The 18434-nt window shown below is 44.5% G+C and overlaps 1 protein-coding gene across 5 annotated transcripts in view; it reads left to right on the forward strand.

Moving 5' to 3' along the window:
- The window catches only part of LOC106832434 (phospholipid-transporting ATPase IB), a 588664-nt gene that overhangs the window by 517377 nt on the left and 52853 nt on the right, over positions 1–18434 (forward strand). For all 5 annotated transcript variants that reach the window (XM_044777414.2, XM_070520415.1, XM_070520416.1 and 2 more), the window contains 2 exons: positions 10973–11061; positions 17129–17233. In XM_044777414.2, the coding sequence (XP_044633349.1) occupies positions 10973–11061; positions 17129–17233 (194 nt within the window). The remainder of the gene's footprint in view (positions 1–10972; positions 11062–17128; positions 17234–18434) is intronic.

The raw sequence follows: 18434 nt of genomic DNA on the forward strand, positions 1-18434 counted from the left end.
GGTGGGGAGAAGTGAAGGAGGTTTTACACTAATAATATACATGTATATTATTTGGGATACTGTCGTGGGGAGTTTGGAGTTCTTGCAGGGTGTGCTGGTGAATCCTTATGTGCATCCAGCGGTGTATAGAGAGAGATGAATAAGTCGTTTAACACTGTGCGCTACATTCTGTCAACGTGCAGCTGCCTGCAGATGAGTTCGTGTCTCTCGTAAGTCACTGAGGGGCTGACACAGAATGAGTGCTCAAAAACTGCTGGAGGAAGGAAGGCAGACTGGTTGTGACTGTGAAGTTTTAGTTTCATGAAAGAGGGAAATCAACTTTAAAAGCAGAAAGCATTATTTTAACTTCTTAATTTAGTACTTGGGATGGATATTTTGCAATATTCATTTGGTACCATGAAAACCTTATTAAGTGAAGTCTTTTCTCCTGAAGGACATTTTTCTATTAAGAAAAGAAATCTGAACTATGGTGTGAAGGAGCAGTAAAAAGTAACAGCAAGGGTGAGAGAGAGAGAGGGAGAAATGTGCAGGAGGAATCCCTGAGGGGCTGCAAGCTGCTGCTAAATTTCAGTTGCAGTTGTCAGAGTTAAAGAAAACATTGGAGAAAATGTCTCATCGAGGGCTCCCCGAGTTGTTCTGCTCCAGGAAGGCCAGCTGAGGGATGGATCACCGCCAGCTGGCAGAGGCTCAGACGCCTGGGTACCATGCGCCAGCCACTGAGCTCATTTGCTCCACCTAAGTCATTTTACAGTCAAAGCTGTTTCAAGATCAGCACAAGGCCCGGTACAGATGTTTGGGGGTTGGGAAGCAAGGTAGAATTTAAGGAAGGAAGAAATACATGCTTACTTTTGAAGATTTAGCCCAGGGCCTCTTGAGGTTTTGGTAAGATGGAATGTGTATGAACACAGCTAACGGTGTACTGGACACAACAGCCTCTTGAGGTGGGTGCTGGGCCATCTTGGTTTTACAGTGGAGGAGCGGAGAGGCGAGGAGGTTAGTTAAGCCGTTTAAGTGTCACAGTCTAGGGCTCAGAGGCACACTTCCATCCCGGGTCCATCTGATTACAAACTCCTCACTTTTCACTACTGTACTCAGCTGCTGAGAAAATCCTCGAGAGCAGTAAAGGGTTAGCCCAAGGCTGCTGTGTTGGGTCCTAGAACTCTGCGCCCTCGGTATGTAAATACTCAATGTGACTTAGGCGAAGGAGCATGGCCACGTCCCCAAGGAGACATCTCTCTCCTCCTGAGAATCCTCCTCGTAGACCTCCATTCTGGGATATAGATTGAGAAGCATGCCCAAGAAACCTAGTGGGGTGAGAAGAGGAAAAACCTTGATCCACAGCAGTGATCAAGAGCCACAAAGCCCGGATCTGAGAGAAACTGTGATGCGGCTAAAGCTTGGTGATTCATGGCCTTTCCTCATCCACCCCACCTCTGCCCCCACCCTGTCAGCCCTGCTTACAACTCCTGTGAACGTCCTATGCCTGCTGATGGGCCGTCTAATGTCTGAATTACTTTTGAACCCAGATGTGTGTCTGTGACTGTTAATTCCACTTTCCTCAAAGGTACCCATGGAACAGCCCTGGCAGTGGAGGAGAGAGAAGACATGCCTCCCCTGGGTGGCCTGGGGATATGTCCTGCAGCAGTGCATCTCAAAATGATATTTATTTGAAGACTCTGGTTTTAGGAAAAAAGGGAATCTTTCAACTTTATTGTGAAAGTGTTCTTGGTTTTAATATGAAATGATCTATTTTTCAAAACTTTGGGTGAAATTGAAGGTCCAGGAAGTGTCTTATTTATCCTGTTGTTTTATGTAACTACCAGCACGATGGTACTCTGGGAATACACAAACGTTCCGGGTCATAATAGCTTGTTAAAAGGCATTCTAAATGCTAAAGCAATGATTGATAAGGGCTTTTCAGTTAGATAAAATATCTCATATTCAGGCTATGTGTGAGTGCATTATTCTATTGATTTTGTAATTGCCATTGTCTATGTCTTCATTAATTTTGAGTAGAAAAGCTGGGGAGATAGTCACTCAGGCGCTTGAGTGGCTATGTGCCTCATCTGCCTGTGAGGCTAGCTCCTGGGGTGGGAGAAGTGGCTATCATTGTCAGAAACAATAATTTTTTCTTCCTTCCTTCCTTCCTTCCTTCCTTCCTTCCTTCCTTCCTTCCTTCCTTCCTTCCCTCCCTCTTTCCCTCCCACCTTCCCTCCCCTCCTTCCCTCCCCTCCTCCCCTTCCCTCCTTCCTTTCCCTCCTTCCCTTCCCTCCTTTCCTTTCCTTTCCCTTCCTTCCTTTTCTCTTTTCTTTTCTTTCTTTCGCTGAGGAAGATTCACCCTGAGCTAACATCTGTGTCAGTCTTCCTCTATTTTGTATGTGGGTCGCCACCACAGCATGGCTGCTGACAAGTGGTATAGGTCCACACCTGGGAACTGAACCCAGGCCACCAAAGCAGAATGCACCAATCTTAACCACTAGGCCACGGGGCAGACCCCCAGAAACAATAGTTTTATGTCTTTAGTTTGTGGTTCCTGCCATCTAGGAGTCTACAGAAAAACCTGAAGGCCAAGATCATCTTCAGGATCTTCCAGCTCTGAGTTCCTTTTCATTCTATGCTAAGGATAAGCAAATGACCATAGGCTGGTTATTCTGCAGCAGTTCAGTTGTGCATGGTTGGGGAGACCTCACTCACCCTTCAGCCTTGTGGAGCAGCTAAGGCTCTTTGGGTTGAGAACTTCCTCTTCTTCCTGGGACCATGACTCAGGCAGGCACCATATTTAGCCTTTGACATACAGCTACGTGGGGAACATTTTTCATGAGCAATTAGTACCTACTCTTTTTTCTTTTCTGCTCAGGCACAAAGTTACTGGTGGACATCCTTCATCATTGTAGAGCACAGCTGAGCCTGTGCTCTGAGTGGTGCCCTGTGGAGTTAAGAGGCAGTGCTTGGCCTGGCATGATGATAGAAGTTGACCTTGATCAATTAAAAATAGACGGCAGCGTTTCAGCAGTTAAGCACAAGTGAGGGTGCTTATACTTGTGTGTAAAGAATAGATTTTAGCTTCCTATCTGCATCGCTATTAGCACTTGCTGCCTGTCACCAATAAGCAACTTGTCCGTAATATAACTTGGGAATTCTGCAGCATGCAGCTCAACCCTTCCGCCTATCTGAGAACAGCGGTGGGTAAACCTCCTGACTAGTGGATCAGAACTTTGTCCTCTGGACCCAACTCTCCCTCAGAACTCTCTCAGGAATCACTCCTCATCACTGTTGACCACTGCTAGGATGTCTAAGTAACATTTGTTGTTATGTTAATAGCGTAAAAAAATTCAGTTAGTTGTAGGTAACAGTATGGCACTTACCATGTGCCAGGCACTGTTTATAGTGTTTTACACTCATTAATTCATTTAAGCCTCGTGGTAACCCTATGAGGAACTATTATATTTTTCCTGTTTTACAGAGGAAGAAACTGAGGCATGGTACTTAAGTAAGAGTAAGTGGCAGAGCTTGGATTGGAGCCTAGACAGACTGTCCATGCTTGTTATGGGCTGAATGAGTCCCCTCAAATTCCCTTGGTGAAGCCATAGCCCCCATGGTTGTAGTGTTTGGAGGCAGGGCCTTTGGGAGGTGATTAGGTTTAGATGAGGTCGTGAGATGAGGCCCTCATGATGGGGTTAGTGCCCTTACAAGAAGATACACCAGAGAGCTTGCTCACTCTCTCTCTCCACATACCCACGTGTGTGCACACATACACACACACACAAAGAGGTCGTGTGAGCACACAGTGGGAAAGTGGCCATCTGCAAGCCAGGAAGAGAGTCCTCACAAGAAACAGCCATGCCGGCCCCTGATGGAGGACTCCCAGCCTCCGCCCTGTGAGGATAAATGTCTGTTTTCAAGCCCCGCCGTCTCTGGTGTCCTCTCATGGCAGCTCAAGCTGACTCAGCGCCCTTAAAGACTGCGTGGTCCAGCCTCCCACAGAAACCCTCACAGCCCCTCAGCTTTTCAGGAAACTCTCTGGTCGCTCTCATTGGTCCTTTCAGACGCCCTTCCTCAGCAGGGCCTCCACCAAGCTCTTGATGAGACTTTGGTTCATCCCCTCTGTGGGAGGAGTGCACAAACACCTCCTTCCTCTGCATGGGAAGTGTGGGTGACCCACAGACCATGCTGCTGGTGCCCGTATTCAGACCCCCCGGCAGCCAGTGAATGAATGAAATGATCGGCTATCTTTATTGGTGTCTGTCCTCAATATTGTGCTTTAATGTTGACCCTAGTATTCTCAATTATCAGGGTTGTTGGGATTATCAGCATCTAATTTTCTCTTCGGGAAGATGAATAACTTTCTGTGTCAGCACAATGACTCTTTTGGCTTTCTGTGCAACCACACGAGGATTGCAGTCTAGAAAGAGTGGTTGTTAAAGTTACCTATAAACACTATCACAAGCATGCAGATCCACAGCATAATTTCCGGAAGCCTCACCTCTGCAGAAGGAGAGTCAGAGCTGGTACCCTGGTGTTCCTGCAGCCCTCCCCGCCACCCTGCAGGACAGCTGTCCCGTGACATAGGCAGTAGAGACGACACGTGTGTCTGCAGTGAATGTTGCTTTTTTTTCCTCCTGAAAGTAGAGGAGAATACAGATTGCTTGTCTCTAAGTTACACACGGTGCCCGTGTTAAACCTGTCCCGTCCTCACTGTGGAAATACAGGCCCTACGTCCCAGAGCAGCAAGAGCTAATGTCCCTGCTTTCGTTTCCCACACCAAGCCCTGTGCAGAATGGGGAGAATTGTCTTCTCATCCAAAAAACTGCTTCAGGAAGTTAGTGTAAAGTGGGTGCAGGGGTCATCCTGGGTGATACAATACAGCTGATTGGTTAGACCAACCATTTGGTCTTTAAAATGGGTGCTAAATAGAAAATGGGAAATCAAAATGTCCACTACCTGAAAAAGAAAATGTTAGTAATTCAAGGGCTGTAAAGCCTCACTTTTCTCTCTATTAGGTAGGCAAATAACAGTAACAACACGCCACTGCTTTTGGGAAAATTGGGAAATGTCTCATCGTCACTGGCCGGGGAGTAAATAAGAAACAGAAACACATATACAAAAGAGACTTGTGCACACGTGTGCATTGCAGCCTTATTCTTAATTATAGGCCAAGACTGGAAATAACCCAAATGTCCATCCACAGGACACTGGATAAGCAAATTGTGATATATTTCATAATAGTATATGGATTACTATTCAAAAAATAAAAAAGTGAGTTACAGATACATGCAACAAGATGGATGAATCTAAAAGACATTATGTTCTTTCTTATGAAAGAAGCCAGATTCAGAAGAATGAATACTGTTCTTTCCATTTATATGAAGTTCTAGAATAGGCAAAACTCACCTATAGTGACAGAAATTGGGGCAGGGGTTGCATCTTAGGGGTGGAGATTGACTGGAGAGGGCACAAGAGGACTCTCTGGGGTGATGGAAATGTCCTATATCTTGTTTCAGGTGGTAGTTATGCAAATGTAGACAGTTGTCAAAACTCTCTGAACTAAATACTTAAGATTTGTGCATTTTCATGTGTTTAAAGTATAATCCCCAAAAAAGCATTGCCTCATCCTGGAGGGTGAATATGCTTTTTGAAAGTATAAGGGGATTCTTTTGAGAAACTATGCAACTATGTTAATGAACCACCACTAACGTTCAATGATTTCATAATAGTAACATCTGTTGATAAGGCTCCCTTTCCCTTTGGTGACAAAAAAACATTAGTAAAGCCTAGTGTCAAAAAGAGAGTGTTTGTTATATCTTTTGTTTTTAATGACAGTACATTTGTAGGAATGGTATTTTTAGGTGATTGCTTAATCTCTCCCACCATTGGGTGCAGATAATAGACTGAGGTCGCAGATTTTTGTGCTGGAGGCTGTGGGTTCAAATCCCCTTTGGGGCAGGCGGACCTACACGTGCCACTGGGTTGGCATTGAAATGTCAGGATTGGGCATCGGGTGGTTTTTGAGTTATCAGAGGTGTGTAGGTGCTTCTGGGATCCCTTGGTTGTTTTCTAAAACGTCACCTGCATTCGCACGGGGTGTCTGGCACGCATGCTTGGTGGGCTAGTCTTCAGAGGGTGTTCCAAGGAAGACGACTGATGTCTTTCCGTTTTCAGTAAATCTACGCTTAAAGCTGGCACCAGGCTCTAGGCATTTTGGCAGGGGGAGGGAGGCATGAGTGATTCCAGGAAATGAAGGATGTGATCCATTTCAACCTGGAATTGGCGTCCTCCCACCGGTGGAAAGTAAATGCGGGCTCACTAAGTGCTCTCTCAGGCCATGGGGTTTTCTACTCCTCGGGGTCGCCCAGTTAACAGCAATCTGTCATTCTGCCTGGCTGAGAATTTGCATTCCCTGTGGATGATGGAAGCGTGCGGCACACCCGCCTCGCAGCCAAGGCTTGTGAGGGGCGCTCGACTCCTAAACGTGTAACTGTCGCACAGCCACCGAGGCAAATAGAGTTAGAACTTCGTTGCCACCCTTCGCAGGAAAGAGAGAACAGGATTTAACTTTTCACGTGGACATTCATGAGGTTTTCAGAAAGCCATGGCTCACAAAACTGGGGCTCCCTTGGCCCTCAAATGGAAAAAAAATTTAAGAGAGAAAGGTGAGGAGCAGCAAGGCCCCAGGAGAAGAGACGGGCCTGCAGGTACGAGTGTTCTTGCAGAGCTGATGATCGTGATGGGTTTGGGTTTATTTTGTCGTTATTGCTGCTGGGTTGGAGTGGAGGAATTGAGGAATTGTTTTTCTTCCTGTGTTTCTTTTTGTTTTATAACTTTATGTGTTCTCCAAATTTACTTAAATTTCAAATGTGGTGCCTAGTGTTTCTGGTGTTAAATCGAAGTCAAACTCGATTTAACGAAGATAGCACCTGGAGTGTTGTGCTATCTGTAAGCCTGGAGATGCTCTCCTCTGCCCTGGGAGAGGCAGGCAGGGAGAAGGGAGCTCCTCACTCCTCACGGTCCGGGGAGGCAGGTTGGGGGCCAGCCTGCCTGGGTTTGAATCTTGATGACTCTCCCACGGTAGGTCCTTGGGAGAAGCGGACTTCATTTGTCCTCTGTAAAATAGGGACTGTGAAGGCTTAGGTGAGGTGCTTTATGGGAAGTCTTGGTACATAGTGATGCACAGAGAAATCTTAGTGGCCTCCTCATAGGTGAGCTGTTGCCTTCTGCATCTTTATCACATTGTTTCAAGTTCTCCCCACAGTGGAGAACACAACTGTACCTTACCTAGCTCAGTTTGCTCCAGCCTCCTTCCTAAAGCCTTTTCTTGTCTGTCAGCACGTTCACAGATGGCGGGTCCTGGGCACCGTGGATGTGTGGTTTGGGTAGTAGCACGCTGAAGCCAATGGACACCATAATCCTTGACTGCTCATTTCATGGTGTCCCTGGATAATACTCCTCATCTAACGAGAGACGGTGCTGTGCACAGTTCATTGCCATCAGACAAGCCTCCAGTCCTGTCTGGGCTCTCACCAGTTTGTGTCCTAATTTATCAAGTAATTTCACCCACCTGAGCGTCACTTTCCTCTAATTTACCTCAGTGGGTTCCTATGCATTTGGCACCTAAGTGGTTAATGGTCCTTGCCAGCTAAAGACGTGTTAACTGAGGGCTGCATTCTTCCCTTTGGGACTGTTAGCACATCAAAAGGATGTTTTTAAAGCCTCACTCAAGAGTCTGTGTGAGAGAGAGGGGCCGGCCTGTGGCCCAGTGGTTAAGTTCTCGAGCTCCTCTGTGGCAGCCCAGGGTTTTGCCAGTTCGGATCCTGGGCTTGGACATGGCACCGCTCGTCAGGCCACATTGAGGCAGCGTCCCGCATGCCACAACTAGAAGGATCTGCAGCTAAGATATACAACTATGTGCCGGGGGGAATTTGGGGAGATAAAGCAGAAAAAAAAAAAAGAGTTTATGTGAGAGAGAGAGAGAGAGAGACAAGGGGGAGAGTAATTAAGTGCCATTTGTCACCTAGGCCCAACTCAATAAACATTTTTTTTGTCATGCTAAGAGAACAAGAACAATCTAACTAAATTTAAATAACTAAAGCTGTGGCTTTAGCAGGGCTTTTAGGACTTTCGAACTCAATGTGAAAATCAGGATGGTGGAAACCTTTTTGGAGAAACACCTTTAAAATTAAAATATCTTCACAGCTCCAAGTTTTAAAAACCAACAAAACAGCAGTACTTCCAAATCTCCAGTTGGGAGGGGCTTCATATTTCCAGCAGGGGAGTTCAAAGTTCATTTTCCTTATTTCCGTCAGCAACAAAAAGTTCTGACTGAGTTTCATAATCTATTTTAAGTAATACCTGATTTAGTGTTGTAAATGTTATTTTTTAATGACTGTATTCTTTGATAAACACACCTGGCAGGTGATCCAGGATGTGGCCCCACAGTATAGCGTGAACAAGTCCACTTTCTGTGGGCTGAGCACCACCCCAGGTGTTGGGAGCGAGAGCAGAACCCAAGGTGCAGGCTGGGCCCCTGGGACCCCTGTCAGCCTAGGGGGCAGGCTGGATGGCTGGACGTGCAGAATGGAACTGCTGGCCCAATCCTTCCTGGGGTTTGCTGGGGGAGGGTGGGGTGAGAGGGGGTGCCAGTTAAATCTTTCTTTCATGTAAGTAAGAAATGTTTTCTGTAGAAAAAACAGGAAGTAGAGATAGCCGAAAAGACATGAAAATAAAAATGAGCAGTCATACTCCTGATATACGGTTGCCTGCATTTTTCCTGAACATAAGAGCAGGCACATAGGTAAGGGGGCTGGTAGTCTCAAGTCCATCCGAGCCTGAGCTGCTCCACTGGGTTTGAAATCTTGGAATGTGTTTTTTAAAGGTGAGGAAATACCAAAAGAGGACTTAAAAAATTATAGTATATATTGATGTATATTGACATATGTATAACGCTTAACACGGAGATGCAATAACTTGGGGGTGGCCTGCATCAGGGGCAACATCTCAAGTTTAATTCTGAGACTTGAGCTAATGGTGCTTCCTTTTCCATGCCCCTCATTGTCCTGGCAGGTTCCCTAGAAGATGTCGTCTCAAAACCCATATTTTTCATGAACAATGCAACATATCTTTCTCTGTCAACAAACAGTTCTCCATCACTTTAATTGCTGCATAGCAGTCCACTGAATGGAGATACCACATCATGTTTAGTGAGCCCTCGGACGTTTATTTCTTACTTTCTTTGCTAGTACAGCACTATGTGAATATTCTCGTACTTGCCTCTTTACACATTTTCTTACTTACTTCCTGAGGGTGTAATTCTGAGAGATGCAATTGATGGGCAAAATGTACTCACATATTTTTAAGGTTATAAATTGTTCTTTCAGAAAGCTGGTACTCTCGTTTTTAGAAAAGGAAAGCACGTCCTCCAATGCCAGGGTTAGAGTTCAGCTCTTTTACCCCAAACCTCACTGCTTCTCGGTTTCGTTGTCATAACATTCTGAGTCCCAGAAACAGGGTTGTGATGGAGCTCAGAGGCAAGACAGAGGTGGTTAGGCGTGGACTCTGCTGTGGCTGCATGGGAGAGGGTGTGTGGATGGAGCAGCTGTGAGGACGCACACTGAGGGGGAAGCCTGCTCAGGTGGAGTTAGATGGAGTAACAAGGGCCTCAGTGTGCATGGCCGGCTGGCTGGAACAGAAGATCCAAATCAAAGAGGGAGCTGAAGCTTGGATGCTAGGCTACGGCCAGGGTGCACCTTGCCCTCTCTGTGCAGCATGAAGAGAGCTGCTCTGGGCCCCCTGGATTCTCAGCCCCACCCAGTCCCCACAGGGTCAGCAAAGTTAATCGTGCCCCAGCCTCTCTGCTCTCCCTCCCTCCATAAGCCTCACTCTGCTTTATATTGTTACAGCAAAACACGTCTATTCCAGTCGAATCAAATGGTGAGAACGCCGGAAAAGAAAAACTGATGAACATGAAGGATTCTGTCACACTTTAACTTCCTTTGATCCGTTTTCTAAGGAGCCCATCCTTCCATGCCAGCTTGCCAGGTCCACACTCCCGGCCTTGTTCACTGGAAACCAAAATTTAAGGAACCTGTGCTCCCCAGCCCCTATTTCTGTTCCAAGCAAACTCCTCCCTCCCTCTGCTTTTGCCCTAAGTTCTCTTTTCAGCTCCTCACCTAACTGATGTCTAATTGGCCCTGCAATACAGTTCCTTAAAACCCTCTACCTGATTCCTCCCAAGCTGTCTGTGACCCAGCATGGGTCAATCTCGTCAAAGACTGTGCTCCTCGCTGCTCCTCCCTGTCACCCTTTCCACTCGGAATGGCTCTCTCTCTAGCTGCTGAAATCCTGTCTATCCTTCTAGGCACATCCTACATTCTGTCTTCTTTAGGAAGTCTTGCCAGCCTTCTAGACTTCCTCTGAAACCCCATAGAATATTATAATGTACATATCATATTCCATGTGTGATGCAGATCGCACAACACAATTTTCAGTTCCTTGAAGGCAACGACTACCCCCTGTTCATCTTCCTCTTCTCTGTGTTGAGAATCGCTGTGCCTTGCACCAGGATTCTGGCTCCACGGATGAATGAGCAGCGAAGGAAAATGAACTGATGCGTAAGTGAGCGGATGGAAGCAGCCTCGTGGAGTTCATTATGTTGGAGTCTGGTGGCTCCCACATTTCTCCAGAGGGAGGATTTAGGACAGTGTTCTGACCAGAAGGGGGCTTGAAGCCGTTTATAAAAGAGGGAGACAACAACACTTGTCAGGATTAAAGAATGGAGACAAAAGCTGATGGAGATCATGGAGAGAGGCTCACCCCTCAGTCCCCCTTGACATTCTTCCTAGGTGGATGTTTTAATCTTCATTGAATTGAATACTTTGTGTTGCTTTTGTGTTATGGGATATTATACGTTGATTAAATTACATCTCATTGTTTTTGAAGGAGTCAGTATTAATGCACATGTCACTTCTGTTTCCTGCAGGCAACTATGGTCCTGAGCTCTGCACACTTCTGGTTGGGATTATTTCTGGTTCCTACTGCATGTCTGATCGAAGATGTGGCATGGAAAGCGTAAGTGAAAAATGAAGTAGTAACCTGAAGTCTTGCTCATCTGTCCTTGCAGTTGTCTTTCACAAGAGCCCTGCCACAGCGTAATAGATGCTTTGGGACTTCGGAAGGAACAGGTCTCCTGCCACCTGCCAGCAGAGGATGTAGAGGATGTTGGGGTTTTTTTTCTTTTAACCTGTGCTTTACCTTGATATGAGAATATAGGCAAAAAAGAAGTCCCGAAACAAGCTGTCTGAAGGTCAAGAGAGGTGTTACTTGTACATAGTTATAAGGGACAGTTTCTAAGTACAGACCCATTCCGTCAAGGTTAGGGAGCATGACTCAAAATTTATTTCTCCTTGTACCTAAAAGTCAATGCTAAATGATCACAAATATAGTCTGGCTTTAAATCCCATGCTTGAAATTGTGTGTATGTAACTCATTTCAAAATACAAGAATGAGATAGTCTTCATTTTTCCAAATAATTTACAGTAGGAATCCTTCGAATATCATTTTTCTAGACTGTCAATTTACAGTCTAATAAGTCTAATAAGAAAATTAATCACAAAAATGAAATTATAACAGATAAAATAGGAAATAACTCATGATCAATTTTTATTTATACGTTTCAAAATATATTGTTTCTGAAATACCTTATGTACAATGTAAAAGAAGCAGCCAGCTAAGTTCCAAGATAATATGCATTTTAATGTCATCCGTGAGTGAGATAATACTGGTTTTTGTTTGGGGCAGACCGAGTTCCTCCTCTAAATAGTTGCCAATTTCCCTGAAAAGTGAGATTCTTGGATTGCCTCTACTTTGGGCAAAACATGATTATTTTAGGGCCTTGAGGTAGAGAATCGAGCCTTTCATCCAGACCTTCCAGGAAGAGACATCAGATTTCATTTTTCTCTCTCCCTTCCTCCCACACTCAGTGAGAATTATTCTTGCCTGACAGTTAAGGATGTCTTTTGAAAAAGTTTTCATTTTGGCATTATCTTGACAACTGATGATACCTAATGCAAAAAGAGGTAGAGAATTTTATAGCACATATTTTGGGTGTTGTTTTTGTCTTCACTAGGTTTTGCAACTGTTAGTAAAAATTAAATAATTCTAATTTCTTAAATGCCTTGATTTACCACTACTTCCGTTATATCTGCTCTGTAAATAGCAAAATCAGAATCCTTAGAAATGAAATTATTATAGCCAGGAGAGATGTTTTCTTAATCTAATAAATGCACTGAAAGAAAATGTTAGTTCTATTATTTGCTTTTTTAGCACAGAGCCCAATTGTGGCACAATATATCACCTTGCCAAATTTCTTCAATTTTGCAAGATAATCAAGTTAGTTTTAGATAAATATAACACTGTCTTGGTTACGTCAAGTCACTTTTCTAGTTATAGTGATTGAGAACAGTAATTTGATTATAAATTAATCTCAGCCTATTTAAATTCAACTATCTTAATGTCGTGAAAAAGAAATTTTTGCTGAGACTGTGTATTTGCCAAGTGAGACTTTAGCAGAAGTATCTTTCTACCATTTCAAAGTGAGTTTCAAAGAGACGATGTCTCTGCCTACTTGTTTATTTTCTGGATCTTTTCCAATATATTCTAAGTAAAAGTTCCCCATCACTGTGAGGCAAGTTATCTACTCCCTCAAACAGGACTTGTTTTTGGTCTCCTGGGCTCGGTATAATTAGCACCATTTACATTTTAACAGTGATAAATCAAATGACACTGCTTCTAGCTCCACCATATGGGAAGAGTAAAAGTCACTTCCTTCCCAAGAAACTTGCCAGCCAGGTAGGAGCAGGGACAGGACCCTACAGAGAAGATGCTGGGGCGGGGGTTGGGGGGTGGCGAGCAGAGGCTGGCCGTGCGTGTTGTCCTCCCTGCTGCCCACTGCCTGATGAGCACTCAGATCACAGCCCTGCCCAGGAGGAGACAGCACCTCGGCAGCGGGCTGAGCGGGAAGGACTCCCAGAGACACTTTCTAAAGTGCATGTTTGTCTCGTTTCATTTGGGGGACCAGGGAGAATGGCATGTATTATTGGCTCTCAGCTGGAGTATTTGCCCAAAGCATATGCTCAATTTGTAATGTATATTTACTATCTAATGAAGTCACCTCTCTCCTCGAAAACAAGAATTTTGCAAGTTTCTTTGGGCATTTCTCTCTGATCATGGGGCCCATGTTTTATTGCATTTTACTCCCAGCCTGAAATATTTGTTGTTGAGTTAAGTACATTTATAGAGGCTGCTCCCAAGAAGAGAAAGCATGTTGTGAGTTCCTTACCTCTGATGAGGCCACAGCCTGCACTGTGATTTCCTTCTGAATTCCAGCTTTGTAAAACACGTTCTGTTTTCTCTCCCTGCACACCGAACAAAAATATTAATCCTGATTGTCCACAACCACCCATCATTTGGTTCAAATTGTCAGCTATTTATTGAAACACGATGTGCTATGATGCACCTCGGACTTCCAAGAAGAGTTTTAAATTCAGTGGATAGGCATTAAGGAGCAGTTGAAGAACTTGCCCCGTGATGGCCATGTGGCCTTGGGAGGAGTCTCCTGCTGTGTCGTAATACTTTCATCTTGCCTTGGGCCAGTCTTAAGGAATTTTTGTTTTGTTTTGAGTTTTGGTGGTTAACTCTATTTTGAAAGAGCTTTTAAATGCCAGCACGAGACAGGCCTGCCTTTTCACCTAGATTTCTCTGAGCGCTTGAGAACATGACTTGCTCTGTCTTTCTGCATTTTCCCCCTGCTTTGCCGGGTCTCGCTCTTCCATGTCAGGACCTGAAGTGTTAAAAATAAGAAAAAAACAGCATGAGGTAATTCGGTCATTTTTCCGTGAAGTCTGTCAATTTTCTGGATGAAGATCCATTATTAGACTATCTTAAGTCAGATTTGGACACCATGAAATACCTACTCTGTTATCCTGTGAACCAGGATTTTCTTGAGGGACCAAACTAACACATCTTTTATTAAAAAATTGATTGATTATATGTGATACCTGGCTCTGAGTATTTTATTAGAAGCATGAAGTTTAAATTGCCCAGAACTTTTTTGATATCCTTCAGCTCACACTCTCCACAGTGTTTACCTGTGGCAGCATTCTTAGCTCGGCCGCGTGTACTTATTCTCCTCTCAGACAAATTCCTTGGTATTGCTTTATAAAAATAATAAAAAACTCAAGGCCACTGAACACAGGAACCAGTTTCCTTTTATCTAACTGTATCTCTTGTACTTTACCAGTCAGCGCACAATGCATTCCACAATTCCAGAATGACTTCATTCCCTTATTAAAATCCCAGATGGGCAGTTAAATGGAAATAAAGGTAATAAGAAATTTCTGTGTACAAATGGGCCTTGATTTTTTTTAAAACTTTATGATTAAACTATTTTCTTTTGAAGTACATTGTATTTACATTTTCATCTACGTTTAGAATTTAACATTTCCTTCTAATTTACTATCCTTCCATGCAAGAGAAAGAGTTCAGGAAAAAAGTTTCAGAAATCAAAAGATGAAAAGTTCAAGATTCTAAGCTGATCTCTTTATTTTAAAGTCCCTAATAACCTGGAGATACCTGGAGCTGTATCTGAAGGCTCCCAGGCGACTGTCACACTCTCTGTTGATGGCTGTGCACCCCTGCCCTGCCCCCCATGAGATTGTCTGGCTCTCGGTGTGGAGTTAGATGAAGCCAGCCCTGGGCCACTGGGGTAAGCCGTTCACAGATAATGGGGCTCACTCTGCCTAAGGTGTGACTCAGAATAAGCCAAACCCCAGCTCCTGGTGACACCTAAATTACATGCCAGTGGCTTATGCTTCAAGACTGGCTTTTTAAACCTATAACTATTAGGTTTTAGTCAATTCACACATAGACTCTGACGGGAGATTTTGGAATCATTTATCTAGTTAGGGCTTTATTAGGTAAAGGTTCTTGAGAAAATGGTTTTACGTTGCTGGCATCACGTCTACTCCAGTGCCTCACGCAGAAAGCCTAGCCAATCATCCCAGAGTTGCCATTCAGCGTTCTCAAACAGTGGTTAAGTTCCCAGGCTAGCTCATAGGAGCTAGCCTAAGGGAAATACTGCAAAGCTGCTGAGTAACTCGTGGACGTGGATGCAGTTTCATCCACTGAGAACGTGCACAATGCCTGGTAGCATCAAGATACTCAGATCATTTCCCTCTGAGGCAATTTTGTGAATGAGTGAAAACTGGCTGCTTCAATGTAGTGGATCAGATTCTTTTCTTCCTTGGCCTAAGCTGTAGATATCCAGTGCCCTATGCCCAGTGGCCCAGCCTTTCCTGTTCCAATCCTCCTTCTTAGTGCCACCCTTCTCACCTAGCCCAGAAGATAACACTAGGGGCTGTTCTAGAGGTCGATGAAGAATGCTTACTCTGTGTGGGCTCGAGAGGGAAGAGGACCGGAGGATGATGGTGGAGTGAGGACAGTCCTGAAACGGAGAGTGAGCTCCTCCTTCAGGACGAGCAGATATGTTCTTATGGGATCTATACGTTGGGGGTGAATCTGAACAGAATGGGGCTTGCCGCTAAGCCGACTTCTTATCAGTATAGTCCCATAAACCCGTGAGATAAAAGGTAAAGTTTGGGGCCCAGCATTTGGATTAATCTTGAACAGTGTAAATTTTAGCCTTCTTTTTGACTGTCTCCTTTCCAGCAAAATGTTTAACATTTTCTCATTTATTGTTTGAATTAAAATTCCACAGTCCCTGCTTTGAACTGCAGTGTTTTATCCCTCCTGAGTCTCAGGACACTGCTTGATGTAATTAAGGTATTATGTGTTAGAAGCTGTGTGGTTCAGTTCCCTTGTTTACTTTGGGGAAAAGGAATGGCAGGCGCATAGACAGTGTCTTAGTACTAATACTCCATTATAGATTAACTTGGAGTGTTGCGGGATGGCTGGGCGTTATCTTAACAGACTTTCTTTCCTTGGAGGTGGAGGGTGGGCGGGAGCATGTGATCCCACTGAAACAGCCCACAGCCTCACAGTGTTCCCTTACGCTGGCTTCACTTCCTTGCAGACATGCTCAGTTTTGTTCTTGTTCTGTCTGGGAGTCCTGGTCCTTAGCGGGACCCTCACATTCATTTATATTGAACCTCATAGAAAGCTTTCTTAATAAGGGAACCCGCCCCATATTGTTCAGTTAGGAGCCTTTTTATAGTTTTTCTTTTGCCACTTATAACCTGTATCTTGTTAAATGCCTCTTCTTCGCCTATATTGTTTCCAAATAGTAGCTCTGTGTTTAGTCTCAGTTGTAGGAGGACCCTGAGATCAGCCTCTTATTCAACATTGTCGTTGTGAGGTATTCCTTAGTTTAATCAGAAAAAGGGTGCAGATAACTGTTCCGACAGTTCAAGCAGATGGACGAGTCCAGGCTGCGGTTTCAGTCCTGGTGGGAAGGCCAGCTTGCTTTCGTTGTTCCATTGGTTGTTTAACACCATTGAGGCCTACATACGTGGGCCCTACAGGTAAGTCTCTGCAGGAGCAGGATGGAAAAGCTGTGCCTGGATGTTTGTGTTCACCCCAAATTTTAGGTCAAGGCTTTGACATGAAGAGCATGAACTCTAGCATTATAAATCCCATGCCTGCCGTGACAGTGGCTCTTTTCACACCAAAAAGAGAAAGAGGAAACTGCTCACCCTGGGCTCTCTGATCACAGTAGGGGCGAGGGCCAAGGGACCCGCATACATCCACTAAGGTGAGGATTGAAAGCACCTTCCAGGTTTTAAGGTCTTACAGTGAAAAGCTTTAGAGACACACCCATGAGTATCCATAAACCCTGGTCTTTGCTCTGAGTGTCTGGGGTCCCCAGCCAGATCTGCAGGGTTTTAGGAGGTGGAGGAGGGTCCCTTCTGATGTTCGTGGTCTGAGTCTGTTCGGCGGGACTTGGGATGTTTCCCAGGTTACGAAGATGGAGCCCTTGCCGTGCAACAGGGACCATGAACGTTCTGTGATGTTACAAGCCTCGGATTTGGTGAAAGAGTATTCAGATGTGGCCCATGAGGGGAGCGACTGATCTTTCCAGCTGTGTCATGTCATGTTCTTTTTGTCTTTCTTTGTGACACAGGGCCAAGCATACCTGCAAGAAAACGTTGCTGGAGGAGGTGCAGGAGCTGGAAACTAAGTCCAGAGTGATGGGAAAGGCGATGCTTCGGGACAGTAATGGAAAGAGGTGGGGCGGCGCCATCCGAATATGTGCAGAACACGAGTCCTCCTGGCCCTTTTCCTCCCGTTTCCTTCCTGTGTTTCTTTTTCTCCTCCTAGTTTTCAATGTGAGCGGGGATTGCTCGGTTTTCAGCATTTTGCTTATTCTCTAAGGATGTGGTCAGAGATTTAAATCTCACTCTTTCAGTGGCAACATGAAATCTGAATTTCTGAGTCACTGGACCTGCCCCCAGTTAACACTGGGGTTTTTATTGGTGGACGCGGGCAAAACAACCCACATGTAGAAAATAGAAATAGTAGCAATATTATCTTAAGGTAGAAAAGGAGTATTACCAAAGAGTATTTAAAAGCGAGGCCGGTTGCTATCAGGCTCAATTATTATACGAAAGGATGAGTATCTACTGTAGAGGTTTGCATGCTGAATTATGCATGTTGTTAATTATTCATGTAAATCCTGTTACAGTCCACTTCAAGTATACCTGAGGTTTTTTGTGTTTTGTCTTTAATGAATTATTATTTTCTACTGGCGTTGAGAAAGTATCATGTGACCTACAGGCTAGTTCATGGAAGCAAATGCTGCTGTTCCCTCCCCTTGTTTCTCATGGAGCATCACCCTCCTCTCCCCTGTACCTCACAGTGGGGCATCTGAGTAGTTTTTGTTTAATCGTGTATGTTAAAGTGTTATTAGAGTACGTTTGGTTAAAGTTCACCAGAGGAAATTTACCTGGACCCCAGGACAGTTTGCAGGGTAATAAAGAGCTATTGCTGCGTTAGAGACAGATTGTCTAGAAAATTATGACTACAACTCCCCTATAAATGCTTAGAAGGAAATATGTAGCTAACTGCTGATGAAACAGAAATATAGAAGTGGAATACTGCTAGGCATTCCTACTGTGTTTTGTTTATATTCTGTTTATTTGTATCATCTTTCCAAGCAATTTTTTTTCTTAAAGGAAAGAAAATCCAAGCATTTTTAGAAGTATCAGGAGTATAATTTCAAATAACCATTGCTGTTTTAGGAAAGGGGTTGTAGAGTGCGTAGTTGAAGTGGTGGCTTTGTGTTCGTTTATGACATTTTTCGATAAGTGCGTCCATTAGCATTCATTGTATGGCAGCTGTGCTGTCGCTGTAAAAAGGGTCAGTCAACAACACAGAAACCGCTGTTTTCAGTGGGCTTGAGGTCCTGACGGGATGGGCAGGGCCACCTA

This window comes from Equus asinus, chromosome 11 (genome assembly GCF_041296235.1).
Source record: "Equus asinus isolate D_3611 breed Donkey chromosome 11, EquAss-T2T_v2, whole genome shotgun sequence".
NCBI lineage: Eukaryota > Metazoa > Chordata > Mammalia > Perissodactyla > Equidae > Equus > Equus asinus.